This window comes from Dromiciops gliroides, chromosome 6, assembly GCF_019393635.1.
Source record: "Dromiciops gliroides isolate mDroGli1 chromosome 6, mDroGli1.pri, whole genome shotgun sequence".
Classification (NCBI taxonomy): domain Eukaryota; kingdom Metazoa; phylum Chordata; class Mammalia; order Microbiotheria; family Microbiotheriidae; genus Dromiciops; species Dromiciops gliroides.
The window spans coordinates 13,010,274-13,029,719 of NC_057866.1; the positions used below are offsets into that span (position 1 = coordinate 13,010,274).

Consider the following 19,446-nt stretch of genomic DNA (forward strand, 5'->3'; position numbering starts at 1 on the left):
GGAGGCGAGCCCAGGAGAACGAGAAGACAGGCTCGCCCGGGACGGGGGCACCACGGCCGGTGGCCCTTAGCCCCGCGTCTGCCAAGGGCTGAAGGAAAGGGGGCGGTCAGGTTCGGGGCGCAGCCGTCTGGAGCCCGCCGTCGGCGCAAAGGCAGGGGCCATGGAGGGGCCGGGGGAGCCTGGGGAGGGAACGGAGCGCGAGAGACCCCGTGCCCACCTCGGCTGGAGGAGATCCGGAAGCACTGCCTGCCCACGGACAAGTGGCTGGGATAGAGCGGAAGGTGTATGACATCACCCGGTGGGCTGATCCGGCACCCGGAGGCAGCCGCCTCATCGGCCACCATGCGGGAGAGGATGCTACGGTAGGGAGACCCCCGCCCCCCGCCTCCCTCCCCGACGCACGCCCCGCCACTCCTTGGGTGGCCTCTGCTTCCGGGGCCTTGTCCTTCCGAGGGGGCTGGAGGGGGAGGGGTGCGCCCCAGCCTCGGACCCGGGTCCCCAGCCGCCCAGCTCTCTGCTGCTCCCGGGTACCGGAGGGTGCCTTGGAATTTCTGCCCCAGTTCAAAAGCAGGTCAAGTAAAGGGACGGGGCAGGTGAGAGTCGGGGGGTGGGGGGGGGCACACCTGGCCACTCCACAGGTGCCCGGACCCTTTCCTCAGCTCTAGTCCTAGTGTTGTCATCGGTGAACCATCGAGCCACCGAGCCTTCCTGAGCAGGGAGGGAACAGCGGGGTCAGGAGCCTCGCAGCTGGCTTCAAATCCTGGCTGTTACCTGTCACTCGCGCGGCTTTAACAAAGTGTTTCCCTTATGACAGCCCAGGACCACTAAGGTGACATGTCCAGCCCCACGTCCCATGATCTGCCGGGTCACAGGGTGGCGAGAGAGTCGGACCTGCCTGTCCCAGGGAGGGGTCCTAGGGGTTGGACACGCTTGGGAGGAGGCGGGGCGCTTTTGTTCCCCCCTTCCCCCCCATGCTAATACAAAGACCCAGTTCAGACTGTGGGCAGGTCCCAAACGATAACCCTGTGAAGGTTAGTTAGACTCTTGGAATCCCCACTTTTCAGATGAGGAAATTGAGACTGAAACGGGGAAGCAACTTGCCCAGAGCTACACAGGGAGTAAGTGCCTGAGGCAGGATTTGAACCCAAGTCTTCCAGAGTCTAGGTCCTTGGCTCTAGCCACCTCAGCAGGGTCTTAGCTGCTCCGGTTTGCCACCTTCCACCAGCCCTTTCTGATGAGGTCCCCCAACCTGGGACCCCTTCCTCATGCCCCTGCAGGGAGGCAGGGGCCAAGCCTAGCTTCCAGAGGGAGGCGGCTCCCCTGCACAGGCAGGATGGCAGGAGGGGCAGGGCCCCACCGTCTGCCTTCCAGGCTCAGACCGCCACGCCGGGCACCAGCCCTGGCTGTGAGTGAGTCACTGTTCTCCCCAGGCTGGACAGCACGTGCCAGGCCCTTTCCCACCAGGGTGGAGCTGTTGGAAGAGCAGGCAGGAGAGAACAGCTTCCTCTGTGTAGAGGAGGTAGGTGGGTCAGGGAGTGAGGGGGGCTCCCGTGGCCCCGCCCACGAGGTCAGGGCTCTACAGTTGTATAAATAGTCGTGTAAGCAAACATTTCCTCACCCCAGTCCTGGGCATGGCACAGGCAGGAATTCTGGAACCCCAGAATTCCAGTGCTGGGGGGAGGGGTCTGGAAGGCTCCTCCCTCTGCTTGGAGGCCCCCAGAAACAGGGGGCTCCCTACCTCCCAAGCACGGAGGTCTGCTTTCACTCTGCTCTGACAGGGAAGGATCGTTGTTATCCCCATTTCATACATGAGGAAACAGGGTACCAAGGAAAGATAAAGGTTTGCCTTCTGTGGCACAGCAAAGGATGGTGTAGAACTGGGATTCGAACCCAGACCTTGGGACTCCAGGTTCAGCCTTATCTGTAGTGTTAACCTGCTTGTTGGTCCCAGGGAACCAAGAACAAGTGACTAATATTGTGAAGAAATCGAGGTCTTGGGTGATTCCTGCCTCTCTGCCTCTGCCCTCCCACTCTGCCTGCCACAGCTGATCAGCAAGGTATTGATAGCTAAGCCCCTCCCAGGACACTCTGGAAGCCTGAGAAATGAATCTCTAGTAATGTCAGTTAAGGCCGGGGCCAGGGGCCTCTCTGGCCCTCCAAGATGTCCGAGGAAGCTTTCCTCTGCCCCCCGAGGAAGCTTTCCTCTGCCCCCAGGGCCCAGGGAGGTTCATGGGAAGCTGGTGTGCTTTTGGGTCAAGGGGCCTTTGCCGAGTGGACAGCCAGCTCTCCTTGAGAAGCTAGGGCCAGTGGGCATGAAGTGAGAGTTGTCCCATGAGCCAAGTGGGAATGAATGTGAGTGTGTGTATGTCTAAATGAGGTCATGCCAGCCTCCTCCCTGCCCCCCCATCCAAATCCTACTCTTCCTTAATTTAAGGCCCTACATTCTCTGGGAAGACCACCCCAATTGCACCATCCTACAACGGTTTCCCTTCTCAGAACTCCACACTGTCTTGTCTGAACCACTCGATTCGGCTTTGGCCCATGAGAGCCAGGAGAGATTGTGGAAACCCTCTACCCCGCCCCCCCCCCTTCCCACCTCCATCTCATCCAGTGAGTAGCAGAGCCTTGGGTTTATCCAATCATACTCTTAGAGCTAAAGGGGGCTTCATTTAGTCCAAATCCCTCCTCATTTTACAGATGGGTAAATTGAGACCCATAGAGGTGAAGTGACTGCTTCCAGCTCACCCAGGTGATAAGTGACAGCTGAAATCTGGGCCCTGGTCCCCCAGCACCAAATGCAGGAAAGCAAGAAGCATTTCCTGAGGGCAGGGGCCCTTTCTTCTTTCCCTGGACTCCCCCACAGTGCCTAACACAGGGTTGGGCTCTCACTAAATTTTTGCTTGTTGAACTGGATAATCTAAACAACTAAATCCAGGAACCAGGGGTGGTGTATGTAAGTGTATGTGTGTGTGAGTGTGTAAAATGCATTCTATATTCAAGACAGGAAGATGAGTTCAAATTTGGCCTCAGACATGTACCAGCTGTGTGACCCTGGACAAGTCACTTAACCCTGTTTGCCTCGGTTTCCTCTTCTGTAAAATGAGCTAGAAAAGGAAATGGCAAAGCAGTCCAGTATCTCTGCCAAGAAAACCCCCCAAAAGTGCTCATGAAGAGTCATACATAACTGCTTTCTGACCAAATGGTCTGATGAGTTTGATCCAAGGCATTCCCAGAAGACTGGCCAGCTTGGTCCAGACGGGCCACATGGATGGAAGCCTTTGGCTGGTGTCAGATCAAGCCTAGATTAGGGTTTGGGCCTCCCTTTGTCCTGCAGTTGCTTCCTTATCACATTGCCATGTGCAGGGCCCGTCCTGGCCATCTGGAGTCACTGTCGGGGCACACAGGTGGTGGTGGGGAACTGTTTGGTCTGAGTTTCATTCCCGGGGGAGTGGAGCCTTCAGCTGCTGCTCTTGGTGCTGTTGCCTCCCGACGAAAGTGCTTTGCAAACAGGAAGGTGCTTTCTATGTGAGGGGACATTGTTAGGTTATTATTAGCTGCTTCTCCCTCCATCCCACCCAGCCCCGTAGGAGTTCCCACATTCTTGTGACCAGTATTTCCGCCCCAGGCTCCCTCTGGCAGGACATTCCTCTGGCTGCTTTAAGTGAGGTCATAGGTTGGGCATTGCAGGGCATAGTACTGAGCTGCTCTTCTTCGACAGGGGTGGGGGGGGAGCTCATCCAGGGAGCCCTATGTTCTGGTCACCTGCCCCGACACACCTTCAGCAGCTGGTCAGAAAGCATCGATTAAATGCTTATGAGGTGCCAGGCCAAGCTGGGGGTGCAAAGAAAGGCAAGACTCATTCCTGCCCTCCAGAAGCTTACATTCTAATGGGCAGACAATATGTGAATAACTGGATGTGCCCATTATATGCACTGAGAAGGTGCTGATGGTGAGAGAGGCCTGGAGAGGTGTCCTGTAGAAGGTGGAATTTGAGCTGAGGCTTGAGGGAGGTCAGGGAAGCTCAGAGGTGATGGCAGAGCATTTTAGTGGTGTGCTGGAGCCAGCTCCTACCGGCTTAGGAGAACGAGGGTTATATTTTCTTTTCTTTTCTTTTCCTTTTTTTTTTTTTTTTTTGAGGTAAGCAAGGTTAAGTGACATGCCCAGGGTCACACAACTAGGAAGTGTCAAGTGTGAGAGGCAGGATTTGAACTCCACAGCCGATGCTCTGTCCATTGCATCATCTAGCTGCCCCTTGATTGTTCTATTTTCTGTGTGAGCATTTACGCTCCAGAAATCAGCAAATGCTATAAATCAGGGTTCCACTGGCTGTTTTGTTGATTGTCTAAACGTATGAAAATGAGGGAGAAAATGTTTATAATTGCAGATTAAACTTGAAAGTATGTCCTAGACACATTTTCCCTTGGAGAGGCTGTTGTTAAACATTTTCCAGCACACCCTTGATTCCAGTCATGGGGGAGAGCAGAGCAGAGCAGCCACTGAGAGTTTAGGGCTCAGTCAGTAATCTGGGGAGTTTGCCTGGGGAAGCCAAAAGGACTCATGTTTGCACACAGAGCCACACCGAGCAGAAGCACAGAGTGACCTTAGAGTATAGAAGGCCATAGCCAAGAGGGGCCTCAGAACACAGAATGTCCTGAGAACATAGAACAGTCAGAGCTTGAAGCGATCTTAGAACACAGAATATAGAATATTGGTGCTGAAAGGAACCTTAAAACATAAAATGTCAAAGGATAGAAAGGGCCTTAGAACATAGAATGGGTCTGTAGAACTTAAAATGTCAGAGTTGGAAGGGACCTTAGAACATAGAACAGAGAGTAGTAGTTCTGAAAGGAACTTAGAACACAGAATATTAGTGCTGAAAGCGACCTTAGAACACAGAATGTCAGAGCTGAACACAGAGTGTACTATGTGAGTGCCAAAAGCGACCTTCGAATCTAGATGTCACAGCGTGCCCATCGGGGCTGGAAGGGCCCAGGACATATAGGGTCTGAAATGATGAAGATCTCAGAGCACAAAGCAGCGGTGGCGGAAGGCGCGTTCGAACACAGGACTCGGCCCCCACCCCCAGTCGCGCTGGGACCTCTCCACCCGGCGCCACAGGCCGAGGCGCCACAGGAGGACGTGGGCATAGAAAGCAAACAGTATTAAGAGGCGGGAGCTTAGGGGCAGCTAGGTGGCGCAGTGGATAGAACACCGGCCCTGGAGTCAGGAGGACCTGAGTTCAAATCCGGCCTCAGACACTTAACACTTACTAGCGGTGTGACCCTGGGCAAGTCACTAAACCCCAATTGCCTCATTAAAAAAAAAAAAAGAGGCGGGAGCTGAGGTCCCGGGGCATCGCAGGCACCACTGTGGCTTCCGAGGCAAGAACGGGGTGTGGAGAACAGGGCCGAGCCGCTGTTTTTCCTGCCCCGTGGTCTCCTTCTATGATGCGGCCGTGGGGCTTCCATACTTGAGCCTCCTGCGATCCCGGGGCCCACGGGCCCACGCCGTGTCCTCCTTTCAGACTGGACTCTGAAAGCTGCCGAGCCCCACCCAGGCTCGGGAGACACGTGGTACCCAGGAGAGCCTGAGGTCGGCGCATGGTGCGCCTCAGACCTAGGCTGCTTCTCTCCGCGACTGAAGAGGGAAGCCGGGACAAAACCTGTGTGTGCCGTGGGGGAGGTTGGAAGACTGTTCCTCCTTCAAGGTGACTTGAGGGGGGGGCAGGGAGGATGGTATTCCATGCCACCTCGCCATAACCACAGTGAAACCAAGAGTGAGTGCATCGGACTGAGCCGTTCGTCACCAGCCACCAGACCCAGACCGATGCCCACCCCCTTCCCTCCTCCAGAGGTTCCCCTCCTCTTTACATGGCACCCCAGTATTTTGAAGCCTGCAGGGTGCACCGTGGTGGTTGGCAGAGAGAAGGCGCATTGATTGAGAAACCTCAGGACTGAAGGGGACCGGCCAGGGCTGGGCACCCTGGAGGATGTAACACCTGGTTCTTTGTTCCCATCTCTGGCCTGGCCTGGCCCTGCTTCTCTTTCTTGCTTTTACAACCCCAGCCTCAGCCTTTCTCCCCTTCTTTCATCCGACCATCTCCTCCCTGCTGATTTCGCTCACCCTGGAGGTGAAATCAACCGGGGCCTTGGTGATCCATCCTGGCCAGGAGCCCATGCAAAGGCTTCCCAACCACAAAAGGGTCACAAGATGTTCTGAGTTCTTTACCAGCCTTTCTTGGGCCGCTAGTTTATGCAAACATTTAAAAAATACATCAGGTGTATTTGTGCTTTTGTTTTTCCATCATTGTTGTCTGTGGAGAGGCAGGGTAGCACTGTGGAGAGAGATACCAGCCCCTGGAATCAAGGCGGACTCAAGCCCTACCTCTCTCCCGGGGGTGTGACCCAGAAAGTGACTTTAGCTCTCCATATCCCAAACTCTCTTAGAATCTAAATTACAGATCAGGCCCAGCTCTGCATGGGTGGGAGCAATTTCCTCCCAATTCCATTTCCTCCCCAATTCCCTACAGCAATCACTTCACAGCCTCACTTCAAAAACAAAGATAAAGCTCTTCTCCAAAGTGAACCCTTCTATGTCAAAAAGAAAAATATTTAGGCAAAAACAATCAATACAGTGATGGCATCTAACAGTGTATGCAACATTCTGCAAGATAGTTCCCCACTTCTCTCCTGAGAGGAAGTGGGATGGTTTTATGGGCCATCCCTGGTTTTTCAGAATTTACCCAGAATTTAGCTTCCTTTGAGTGATTGTTTCATTCAAATTCAATAAACACTGATTCCAAAGTGCCCACCTATAACATGCAAAAGTCCTGCCCAGGAAAGTGGTAGAAAGAGATAAAGGTTAACACTTTGTTGTCATTGTTTAGTTGAGCCCAACTCTTGGGGACCCCATTTGGGCCTGTCTTGGCAAAGATACTGGAGTGGTTTGACATTTCCTTCTCTAGCTCATTTTTACAGATGAGGAAACTAAAAGAAACAGGGTGAAGTGACTTGTCCAGGGTCACATAGCTAGTAAGTGTCTGAAGCTGGATTTGAACTCAGGTCTTCCTGACTCCAAGCAGGGAGCTCTATCCACTGTGCCATCTTGCTGTCCCAGTGTTTAGTACCCTGTCATAAAGAAATGCTCATCCAGCCTCAGACACTGGACACTTACTAGCTGTGTGACCCTGGGCAAGTCACTTAACCCCAATTGCCTCACAAAAAACCAAACAAACCAAACAAAAGCCAAACAAACAAAAACAAAGAAATGTTCACTGATTGATTAGATGAATAATTTGGCTTTAGTATTTACTGAAAGATACAAATATGGGTGATTATCATATGGAGAGAGATGTCCTTTGCGGCTATCTTGGATAGATATGACCTGAGATCTGATCTGGCCCATCCCATACCATGGGGAGCAGCCACAGCCTAGCTGGGGCAGGACCACCCAGGCTGGACAACCTCCTCACCAGTCTCTAAGAAGGCTATCAGGCTAGAATTACATGCATCTGCCATGCCTTAAATATTTCTTATATTAGGACATGGGCCTAAGGAATTGAGAAAGAAAGTTGCCTCCCTGAACCCTCTCAAAGGGAAGGCTAGTTCTTAGTTTACATTTTCCAGCTTAGCTCCTCCCTAACACAAAAGCAAACAAGCAAATCCATTTATCCAAGCAAGACAGTAAATAGAAGTCAGAGAAGTTACTCACCTTATAATGGACCACAGAAAACACTATAGTAAAGAATCTATTGAACTGGAGGGAGATAAAACATTTCACCTCAAACCAGGAGAGGGGAATGATCTCACCAAGGGTAGATTCCGTCTTTTTAAATTAAATTAAATTAAATTAAATTAAATTTTTTTATCATAAAAGTATTTTATTATTTTCTACTTACATGTAGAGATAGTTTGCAACATTTGTTTTTATAAGATTTCTAGTTTCAAATTCTTCTCCTTCCCTCTCCTCCCTTCCCCCCTCCCCAAGACAGCAAGCAATCTGATATAGGTTATATATGTACAATCCCATTAAATATATTTCTGCATTAGTCATGCTGTGAAAGAAGAATCGGAGAAAAGGGAAAAACCTCAAAAAAGAAAAACAAAAAAAAGTAGAAATAGTATGGTTCGATCTGCATCTAGATTCCATAGTTCTTTTTTTCTGGATTTGGAGAACATTTTCCATCATGAGTCCTTTGGAATTATCTCGGACCATTGTATTGCTGAGAAGAATCAAGTCTATCACAGTTGATCAACACACAATGTTGTTGATACTGTGTACAATGTTCTCCTGGTTCTGCTCATCTCACTCAGCATCAGTTCATGCAAGTCCTTCCAGGTTTCTCTGAAATCTTCCTGCTCATTGTTTCTTACAGCACAATAGCATTCCATTACATTCATATACCACAACTTGTTTAGCCATTCTCCAATGGATGGGCATCCCCTCAATTTCTAATTCCTTCCCACCACAAAAAGAGCAGCTATAAATATTTTTGTACATGTGGGTCTTTTCCCCTTTTTTATGATTTCTTTGGGAAAGAGACCTAGTAGTGGTATTGCTGGGTCAAAGGGTATGCACAGCTTTATAGCCCTTTGGACATAGTTCCAAATGGTTCTCTAGAAAGGTTGGGTAAGTTCACAGCTCCACCAACAATGCATTAGTGTTCCAATTTCCCCACAACTTCTCCAGCATTTATTATCTTTCTTTTGGCAGATTCAGTCTTAGCAGGAGTTGCAAGCACTGGAAATGGAGGCTGGTTTCCCCTCACATGTCTTCGGTGCAACATTCAAGTTTGCACTTTGTCTCCCCCTAGTGGTCTTCTCTCAAAGAGTCAGCCCCTTACGAAGAACAGGCATTGCACTCAACATTCTCTCAGTCAATCAGGAGTCCCACACATGGCACATGGCAGTCACCACACACAGCTCTCCCTCCACACACCTTGCCCAGGAGGGAGAGGGAGGGAGAGAGCATGCCAGGACAAAGGGTGTTGACATCTATTCAATCCTCTCCACACCCTTTCAAGGTCTTCAGAGTCCTCCCCAAGCTCCCACCCTTCACTTGGCTGCTAGACTAACATTTCTTATATACGATCTAGTCATGCCACTCCTCTGCTCAACACTTTTCATTGGCTCCCTATTCCCTAGTGAAGAGAATTCAGACTGCTCTTTAAATTCTTCAAGCCCCTCCCAAAGTAGTGCCCCACACCCCAGCCTCCACTTTTTGGATCTACTGGTACTTAGCACAGTGCCTGACGCAGCATAGTAGGTCTTTGAGAAATGCTTGTTGACTTGGCGACCCTCCATTTCCAGCATCTCCCACCTCCAAGCCTGGTTCATCCTGTTCTCTAGACCTTTCCCCTGTTTTCCTGTTGAATCTTCCTCAGTCCTTCATTCTCGAAGAGGACCAGTGACATCTGGAGGGTGATATCTTGACTGGCAAGTGAATTGATTTTAAGTTACCCATCCTTGAAAGCCTAACTCACATGCTTCCTCCTCCATGAAGCTTTCCTGGTTGCCCCCCAATACTGGGCATCCCCCTCAGCCTCCCTCCACTGAATGTGTCCTATAGCTTCCTCATCTACAAGATGATGGTGTTGGACTAGGGGGCTGGACTTCTGGGGCTCTCATTTGCTCTTCCTTCTCAGGGGTATCCATGGCATACTTTGACTTCCCATGATGCTTGAAGGCCTCCTGAGCACACTCTTCCCAAGAGCCCCATGAGGGAGATGGAGAAGGGCTAATTCCCTTTTTTTTTTCTGGGGAAGCTGAGTGATTGCTCACTTACTCCAGGAGTGAGCGGTAGGGCTAGGGGTCCTACCCATATGCCATGCTCTGAGGCTGGCACTCGCTCTGCTTGGCCTGGCCTCCTTTCTTTTGGCCCTGGATGAATTATTTTTCTGAACCTCATCTAACAGGGCTTGTGTTCCCTTATTTCACAGTGATGTTGTAAAGCAAAGCGTTTTGTAAATATTCTTGCCTATTATGACTGTTATGAGGATAACTATGGTGGGGGCAGGAGCAACAAGCCTCAGTCAGGAAGACCAGGGACTGATTCCAGCCTTCAGGCCCTACTGGCTACATAGCTGTGGGCACCCAACCTTTCTGTGTGCTCAGGAAACTTCAAAGATGAGAAGTTACAGGTACCGACAAGTACCAGCCTAACAAGTCAGGTCCAAAAAAGATCCTCACAATGCCTGGCATTTATAATGCACTAACATTTGCAAGGCCTTTTATGGGCATTATCTCATCTGGTCCTCACACCCACCCTCTGAGACAGAGGTGCTATTATGCCCATTTTAAAGAAGGGGAAACTGAGACTCAGAAGGGACAAGTCGGGGTCATGGAGTTGGTAAGTGCTTGTCAGAGGTGGGGGGGAGGGAGGGCATCTTCCTGACTTGGGGTCCAGCGCAGAATTCTCTACATTTCTCTTACTATGTCACCCCCTGCCTCTCTGCTCCTGCAGTGAATAGCTGGAGGCCCACTCCCTGTACACTGCTGAGGTATCCAGGGAGACAGGAAGTGCCTCTGGGGGAACAGGAAACATGACTCATCCCCACTTGGGCTGCAGCCAGATGGGGAGGAGGCCGGTAGTGACCTCACCCCCAGAGCGCAGGCTAGAAATAGAAATCTGTAGGGGTGTGTGTGCGTGTGTGTGTGTGTGTGTGTATGTGCATGTGCGTGTGTGTGACTCCCGCTTGTGTGTGAGGTAAGACCTCCAGATTGGGTCTGACAAGCTCCCAGAGGGACTGTCTGCTCCTGTCCCCTCCCTCCACTCTCCCATCAATCCTCCCCAAGCAGTGCTAGGACTGAGGTCCTTCCCAATCTTAGAACAGAGACCTGGAGCTAGACGGGATCTCAGAGAGACCCAGCGGCCTAAAAATGCCCCCTCCCCTCATCTTACAGATAAGGAAACTGAGACCCAGAAAAGGGAAGGGACTAGCCTCTAGTCAAAAAAGAAGTCATAGAGGCCAAATTTGAACCCAGTGCTTGGAACATAGTAGGTGCTTAATAAATGTTCATTGACTGGCTGACTGACTGACTAACCCAAGGACTCTTAAGTCCAGAGTCCACAGTTTGCTCCTGATGAGGAGAAGGCCTGGAGGTCCAGGCTTCCTCTTCATTTGGGTGGAGCTCATTTCCACTGAGGTGAGAAATTGGCCTGGCCCCAGACCCAGCCCTTCCACTAAGTCAGGCCCTTAGGGAATAAAGTTAGAAAGGGCCTGGATCCAATGCTTTTATTTTAATGATAGGAAATGGAGGCTCAAAGAGAAGTGATTTTTTTTGGGGGGGTGGGGGGGGTGGCAATCAGAGTTAAGTGACTTTCCCAAGGTCACACAGCTAGTAAGTGTCCAAGGTCAGATTTAAACTCAGGTCTTCCCGATTGCAGGGCTGGTGCTCTATCCACTGTACCACCTAGCTGCCCAGGGAAGTGACTTGTTAAAGGTCACTCAGCAAGGGTAGAGGCAGCCAGGATTGAGACAGGTGGAGTGACTGGACTCTGCCCTAAGGTGCCAAGGTGTGTGGGGCTGGGGTGGGAGGTGTACTGCAGCTTCCCCTCAGGGCAAGTTGGAGACCCCCCCACCCCCACCCCACCCCATACCTTGGCCCTCCATCACCTGTTACTTTATAATGAAGCCCTGATCCCTCACCCAGCCCCCCTCCCAGGGTCCCACCACCAGCAGGTCCCTCTCCTAGGCCCTATTTTCCTCCATAGATTCCAGGGGAGGGAGATTCTCGAGAGCAGCAGGTCTCAAAGTGGGGTCTCAAGACCTTTCAGGAGTACTCAAGTCAAAATCATTTAAAATAATACTATAGTAATAATTTAATTATTATTATTAAAGATTAGATATATGTATAATATAGCATATCACTATATCATAATAAAATATTATATAATATATGCTAGACTATTATAATTTTTAACCTGGCAAAGAGAAATTTATATAACCCACATAAACAGCTTGGTGGGGTGGGGTTCAGTAATTTTTGTTTGTTTTTGGTGAGGCAATTGGGGTTAAGTGACTTGCCCAGGGTCACACAGCCAGTAAGTGTTAAGTGTCTGAGGCCAGATTTGAACTCAGGTCCTCCTGACTCCAGGGCCGGTGCTCTATCCACTGTGCCATCTAGCTGCCCCGGGATCAGTCATTTTTAAGAGCATAAATGAGTCCTGAGACAAAACAAAGGTTGAGAATCACTACTCCAGAGGATGCCCCCCTCCTTTCTTGTTTCATTCGTTCATTCATTCAGTATCAGATGGTCAGCGGGCATTCAGCAGACATTTAAAAGGGAAGTGATGATCACAGAAATCCAGGAAGGCTTCATCAAGAAGAGACCAACCGTGGTCCCTTTTTTGGACAGGTCAGTCTAGGAAATGCTGTAGGGAACATCCTGATTTGCTAAGATTTCAGCAAAGCATTTGACAAAGTGTCTTATTGCTGTCTTCTAAGGGAAAAAACAAACCCTGGAGAGCTCTGGTCTATACAATAGGACTATGAGGTGTCTTCAGAACTGGTTCAGTGACCAGACCTGAGGAATAGTCATCAGTGGGTCAAGATCAGCCTATAGGATAGTCTCTAGTGGAGTGCCCAAAGGATCTACCCTCTGCCATTTAACATTTTCATCACTGGTTTGGATGAAAGTATAATAGAATGTCTGGCTGATCAGATCTGCTCCTGACAGATCTGAGAGAATTAGTTAACCCATGATAGGCCAGGGTCGAGAGCTATAAAGATAAACAGGCTAAAATACAGGGCCAAATGTAATAAGAGGAAATAGAATAGGGATGTGTGTATATACATATATGTATATGTACAGATATGCTCATGTGTGTGTATATAGGTATCTCTATGTGTATGTACATATGTATGTATATAGGATAGTCCTACATGTGGGTTCAGAAAATCAGCTTCATGAATAACTCACTGAAAGAGCAGTGGGGGACCCCACAGGACAGAAGAGCTCCCCTTGATTTGGTGGAGTGAGAGGTCAGGGGCTATTCCGGTGGGATGTGGTTAAAGCACATGCTGTTGATGTATGACTTTTTAATCTGCTTTTTATGGGCATCTCTTGTTTTCACATCACCTTCATTTCCAAATATGACCCTCCTCTTCCCCTAGAATGGGTTGTGCCTTATTAAAAAAGATCTTAAAAGAAAATGGAAAACACACGGCTGGCCCACACCAACCATCACATGTGCAGTGGCTGCAGTATTTACAGTAGTCCATACCCATTATCCCCCACTTCTGCAAAGTGGGGGGCATTTTCTCACCTCTTCTCTGGAATCAGGCTTGGTCATTATGTTACATTAGATGGGGTACTTCCAGAAATGGCTGATGTAATGACAGGAGACATGAATTAAACTTGTTTGAAAACACTGTTTAAAAAAACTCAGCTCCCTGAGTGTAAAGTGGGGAAGGGTACCAGACAATAGCTCCTCTTTAAAAGGTCCAGGAGTTTTATCAGACTGCAAGCTCCATGTGAGTTAATAGGGCCATGGGCGGGGGGAGGGGGCAAAGGACTATCCCAGGATGCACTGAGAAGAGCAATGAGGAGCGACACAGTGATCTTGCTGGATTCTGTCTTGGCGAAAGTAGATTCAGCTGGGTGTGTCCTATTTTAGAAAAGATGGCAATGAGCAAGGAGCTATTCAGAAGAAAGTAGCCAAGAAGGTGGTGGGCTTTGGGCCATGGGTTGAAGGATTTAGAAGTATCTGGTCTAGAGAAGAAAAAACTAGGTGCGGGGGAGGGGGAGAGTGTAGCTTTCTCTGAGTATCTGAAGGACCTTCTGTCATGGGGCAGAGGAATTGAATTAGATTTGTTCTGCTTGGTCCCAGGCATGACTAGGAAGGGGCAAATGTTGGGGAGGGAGATTTCAGCTCAGTGTTGGGAAAGATCCTTTACCATCCCAGTTGTATGGAAAGAGAATGGGCTGCCTCTGGAAGTGTGTATGTGTGTGGGGTCTCCAATCCAGGGGAGCCCGAAGGACCCTGATGAGGATGGTGTCTAGAGAAGCTATTCCTATTCACAGTCAACTTGGACCAGAGGGACTTCCAAGTCCCTTCCTAGTTGGAGGAAACAACAATTGTGGGTCTCTGCTTGTGACTCTCCATGCATCTCTTCTCCCCACCCAGGATGCTTTCCACGCCTTCCACCAGGACCTGTGCTTTGTGAGGAAGTTCCTGAAGCCCCTGCTGATTGGGGAGCTGGCTCCCGAGGAGCCCAGCCAGGATAAACAGCAAAATGTGAGTTGCAATCACTTTCTAGAGTGGGGAGATAAGAGTACAGAGGAGGAATCACAAACCCCGTGCCACAAGAACACAACCAAGTGTTCCCCAGTCCCTAGAGCCTAGCCTCATCCCTCCACTGCTCAAGAAGCTTCCATGGCTTCTCATTACATTATAGGATCTTGGAGAAAGCTCAGAGATTGCCCAGACCAGCCAGCTCATTTTAAAGATGGGAAGCTAAGACCCAGTGATGGGCAGGAGCTGCCCAGGGTGCCAAAGGGAGTTAATTGCAGATAGAGAAGAACCAGTCCAGTAGATAGATAGATAGATAGATAGATAGATAGATAGATAGATAGATAGATAGATAGATAGATAGATAGATAGATAGATGGATGGATGGATGGATGGATGGATGGATGGATGGATGGATGGATAGATGGACGGTTATAAAGGGACAGGGATATAGATATATAAACATAGACATGGACATGGACACAGACATAGATTTATGTTCCTTACTCTTTCCATCATGTGATGGCTGCCTTAAATGGGAATAAGGATTTCTGGATGGTCACAGTCCTCAGGAAGGATAGAGTGAGATGATGAGTGGGAAAGAGCTTCTAGAAAAGTCCTAAGTGAGTTGCATTTAATGGCTGCTCACTGAGTAGATGGATGGATAAATGAGAGGTCCTGTATGGATGGACAGCACTTTAAAAAAATTCCATCTTTGCTGACCCATCCTCCAGACCACTCTCAGTACCTCTTCCTCAGACACCCAAGTCAGGAACATCGCAGCCATGACAGTGAGGTGGAAATAGTGTTGGATTTAGGAGTTCCACCCAGGGGTGACCTTGGCCCCGGCACTGCCTTTCTCATCTGTAGAATGGAATGTTTGTCCTTAACTCTTAGACTCACACAATCATGGCATTTCACAGCTAGAAGGGTATCTCTGAGAGCATCCATCCTCTCCCTGAGGCAGGAGTCCCCTCTACAACAAGGCCTCCAGGGATGGGGAGCTCACCACTACCCAAGGTGGCCTATTTCACTTTGGAGATCACTTTTACCCCTCAGAGAGAGGAGAGCTCATGAGAAGCATTGGAAGGTGGGAGAGCACACAGAAACCCCAGAGTATCTTTTTTTTTTTTTTTTTGGTGAGGCAATTGAGGTTAAGTGACTTGCCCAGGGTCACACAGCTAGTAAGTGTTAAGTGTCTGAGTCCAGATTTGAACTCAGGTCCTCCTGAGTCCAGGGCTGGTGCTCTATCCACTGAGCCACCTAGCTGCCCCCTACCCCAGAGTATCTTTGGGGTTGTATGCTCGTCTCCCTCCTGCCTGGCCCCCAAATGGGGAGTGGCGAGAAGACTCAGGATCCTAGATTTAGGGCTGGGACAGAGTCAGGGACCTGCCAGACTCACCCCTCTGCCCTCCCTAATAGGAGCAGCTGATTGAGGATTTCCGGGCCCTGCGCAGGGCTGCAGAAGACATGAAGCTGTTTGAGGCCGACACCGAGTTCTTCTCCCTAATCTTGGGCCACATTCTGCTCATGGAGGGGCTCGCCTGGCTGGTGATCTACCTCCTGGGCACTGGCTGGGTCCCCACCATTCTCGCAGCTGTGGCCCTGGCCATCTCCCAGGTGAGCACTCTTGGGTTGAGGACCCGGGGAGGGGGTGTCGCAGAAAGTGGGAGTCTGCTGAAGCCACAAAGCTGGAGTCCTCCAACCATGATAACAGACCACTGTGTGAGAGCACCCCACCATCTGGCACAACAGCTGGGGCAGGATGCCTGAAAATGGGTTTTGCTGCATTTTTGCTAATCAAAAAAAAAATTCCATTTTAAGTGCAAGGGAATGGGCAATTCATGGAGCTCTGTCCCAGGGTAGACCATCTGAATCCCTTTTTCCACTTCTTTATCTTTTGGATAAATTGAGATTTCTTCAGACCAAGTTGCCTTAAAGGTCCTCCACCCCACCCCGCATTAGACTATCCACGTGCCCCCCCCCCCCCCCGGTATAAATCAGATTTCTAGCCTGTGGAGCAGAGGAGGGGCTGGGGGTGAAGAGAAGGGTGAGTGAACTGTTATTGCCCCCCTGGCCTTGGAGGCTTCACCCCACCTCTTACCAAGGCAAGATCAGAAGCAAAGACAGGTCTGGCCCTGAAATTCTTCAGTGGCTCCCGATGGGCAAAGAATAAACCTCAACTGTTAGTCTGGCATTCAAGGCCCTGAGCAAAAGGTTAGTTACCCAACCAATCCATCAACATCACATCCCTTCTCTGCTCAATGACCCCAGGTCAGCTGGGTGGAGTGATCACCTTGTAGTCAGGAAGACCTGAATTCAAATCCTGCCTCAGATATCGACAAGTTGTGTGACCCTGGGCAAGTCATTTCTCTGGACCTCAGTTTCCTTCTTTGTAAAATAAAGGCATTGGACTAGCTGACCCCTGAGGTGCTTTATCCCCCTAGAGAGACAACAGCTATGATCCCTGTATCAAATTGCCCCCTCTTGCTTTTTGGTCCTTCCCTGTGCTCTGGTGGCTGGGCTGTCATAATACTAGCCAAGAATTTTTAAAGGATTTCTAAATTTGCAAAGTGCATGTTATCTTGTTTGAACCTCACAACAATAATAGTCAGGGCTATTATCATCCCCCTTTTTACACATGAGGAAACTGAGGCCAGAAGCCCACAGCTGTTAGAGTGAGGCAGCACAAGTCCTTCTGACTCAAAGTTTAGTGCTCTAACCACCATACAACCCTACCTGTAATGTGTAGGCTTTCTTCCTCTCTGTGTGTTAACATCCCCTTCGCTCAAGGATCAGCTTAGGTGCTGCCTCCTCCTTGAAGCCCACCCTTATTACACCAGCTGAAGTGATCTGAGCCTCCTCACATTTTTATAGAGCCTGTTGTCTGAGTCTCCCTTATCTCTCCATCATTCTCTACCTTGTATCTGGCATAGGTGCCCATGTGCCACTTCCCACATCATTCCCTTGAGGGTCTGTGAAGTTAGCAACAGTTTTCATTTTGTCTTGGGGTGCCTAGCACCTAGGACAGGGCCTCTCACGCAGTCAGTGCTTAATAAATGCTTTCCAAGTTGAATCCAATTAATGGGATCCTGGGCCTCCCTTGTTCCCAAGCCCTTTGAACTGCCTCTCTGATGTCTCTCCCCAGGCTCAGTGCTGGTGTCTACAGCATGACCTCGGACATGTGTCTGTCTTCAAGAAGTCCAGGTGGAACCACCTGGCCCAGCAGTTTGTGATGGGACAGCTGAAGGTAAGGGCTGGGGGCAGACCCTGGGTGTGCAGGGGTGGCGGGGTGGAGGCAGCCAGGTGGAGTCCAAAGGGCTCCTGCCTAGGCACCAAGAAGTCGTGTTGGGGGTCCCGTGAACTCCTCATGTCACGATGGGCAGCTCACTTCTCCTCATTTGGAAAATCCTCTGGAGGAGAACATTCAGGCCACCTGAGGCCCTGCCAGCTCCTGCATTCCATGTTCTCTGTTCTCAGATCCTTCCCAGATCTAATATCCTATGTTCTAAGAGCCCTTCTACCTGTAACATTCCCTGTTCTAAGGTCCCTCCTCGCTCTGATACCTGACAGTTCCAAAATCGAACTCCAAGGCTCCATCTCTGCTTAGGGGGAATTGCCCCTTGAGGAGTCTTTTCCTGGAGAGGCGATGGAGGTGGGAAGAAGGGGACAAGAGGCCCTGGACCTTCTGACATCCTGGCCTGGGCTTGTGGGCACATCCCTGGCCTGCTTGGGGGAGGGAATCTAACCATGAGCTCGCTCAACGATCCTGTCTGGGTATTTTGGAGTGTGTGGTCAGGTAGGACCCTTCCAGCCCCCGCCCCTTCCTTTCTAACCCCTCTATTGAGTGCCCTGGACTTGACCTCTTCTCCCCTCCCTGTTCCACAGGGTTTCTCGGCCCACTGGTGGAACTTCCGCCACTTCCAGCACCACGCCAAGCCCAATGTCTTCCACAAGGACCCAGATGTGACAGTGGCCCCTGTTTTCCTCCTGGGAGAGTCTTCGGTGGAGGTATTGACAGAGCACCCCTTGCCATCGGGGGTGGCCCTCCAGCCTCTGGAGGGGGAGGGAGGAGGTGAACAGGGTGCAGACTCTGTGGCCAATTCAGGTGTGGGGTTCCCCCTTTGCTTTGCTCACCAGCTGGAGATTCATTCGCTCAGGGCTGAGAGCACAAGGACAAAGGCTTGGAATTGGGGGGTTCTGTTCCATCCCTGACCCCAGGCACAGACAAGACTCATTGACTCTGAATATGGAACAGTCCCTCTGATCCCAGCCACCCACCATCCAGGCCTCTTAGTGCTGGTCGTAGACCAGCTTCCCTAACTCCAATCATGTACAATACCCAATCCCAGCCATGCTTGGCATCCCTGACCCAGCTGCCTGCTAGACTTCTGATCCCTGCCCATTAAAGTGCATGAAGGTGAGGTGTCCAGAATGCTATAGCCTCACCCCCACTTGTAGAAAAAGAAGTCAAGAGGTGGATCCTGCTTGTCAAGAAAGGAGGGGGCATGTGTGGACTAGAGGCAGGCAGCCCCTCATTCTGGCCACCACGTGACCTAGGTAACTGTCACTGGGAGGGGGGTTGTTACCCAAGAATCACAGAAGGATCTCCCCACATTGCCGGGCCATTCTTCTCTGCTCATCCAACTCTCCTTTTCCTTCCTTCTCCTCCAGTATGGCAAGAAGAAGCGACGGTACCTCCCCTACAACCATCAACACCAGTATTTCTTCCTAAGTGAGTACTCTGGTTCCCCGGGGTTCCCACACCCACCTGGCTATCTGCCTTCCCAGAACTTTAGAGCATGGGGCTAGATGAGACTTAAGATAAAGGAACAGATGTCTACTCACCAAGTTTGCTGATGACCAAAGACTTGGTATCCAAAAGTGGGGGCGGGGTGAGAGGGAAGGAAATGTATCTATTATGTGCCAAGTTCTTTACAAATATTATCTCATTTATCCTCACAACAACCTTGGGAGGCAAGAGCTGTTTTTATTTTATAATTTTGCATTTTACAGTTGAGGAAACTGAGGCAGGTGCAGAGGTGATGTGACTTGCTCAGGGTCACATGAAGTGGCTTGCTCAGGGTCACACATAGCTAGTAAGTACCTGAATCCAGATTTGAATTCAGGTCTTCCTGACTCCAAGTCCAGAGTGTCACTCAATCAGACTCAAATCTAATAAAATAAAACTCACAGGGACATATGGAAAATCTT

General features: G+C 50.1%; 1 protein-coding gene across 1 annotated transcript in view; it reads left to right on the forward strand.

The window, feature by feature from the left end:
- The first annotated feature begins 29 nt into the window (after positions 1–29).
- Positions 30–19,446, forward strand: part of FADS3 (fatty acid desaturase 3) — a 28,291-nt gene continuing 8,874 nt past the window's right edge. Inside the window, 8 exon segments of the mRNA XM_043973499.1 lie at positions 30–188; positions 191–265; positions 268–362; positions 14,128–14,238; positions 15,655–15,852; positions 17,381–17,482; positions 18,121–18,243; positions 18,907–18,967. Of these exon segments, the coding sequence (XP_043829434.1) occupies positions 161–188; positions 191–265; positions 268–362; positions 14,128–14,238; positions 15,655–15,852; positions 17,381–17,482; positions 18,121–18,243; positions 18,907–18,967 (793 nt within the window). The 5' untranslated portion in view covers positions 30–160.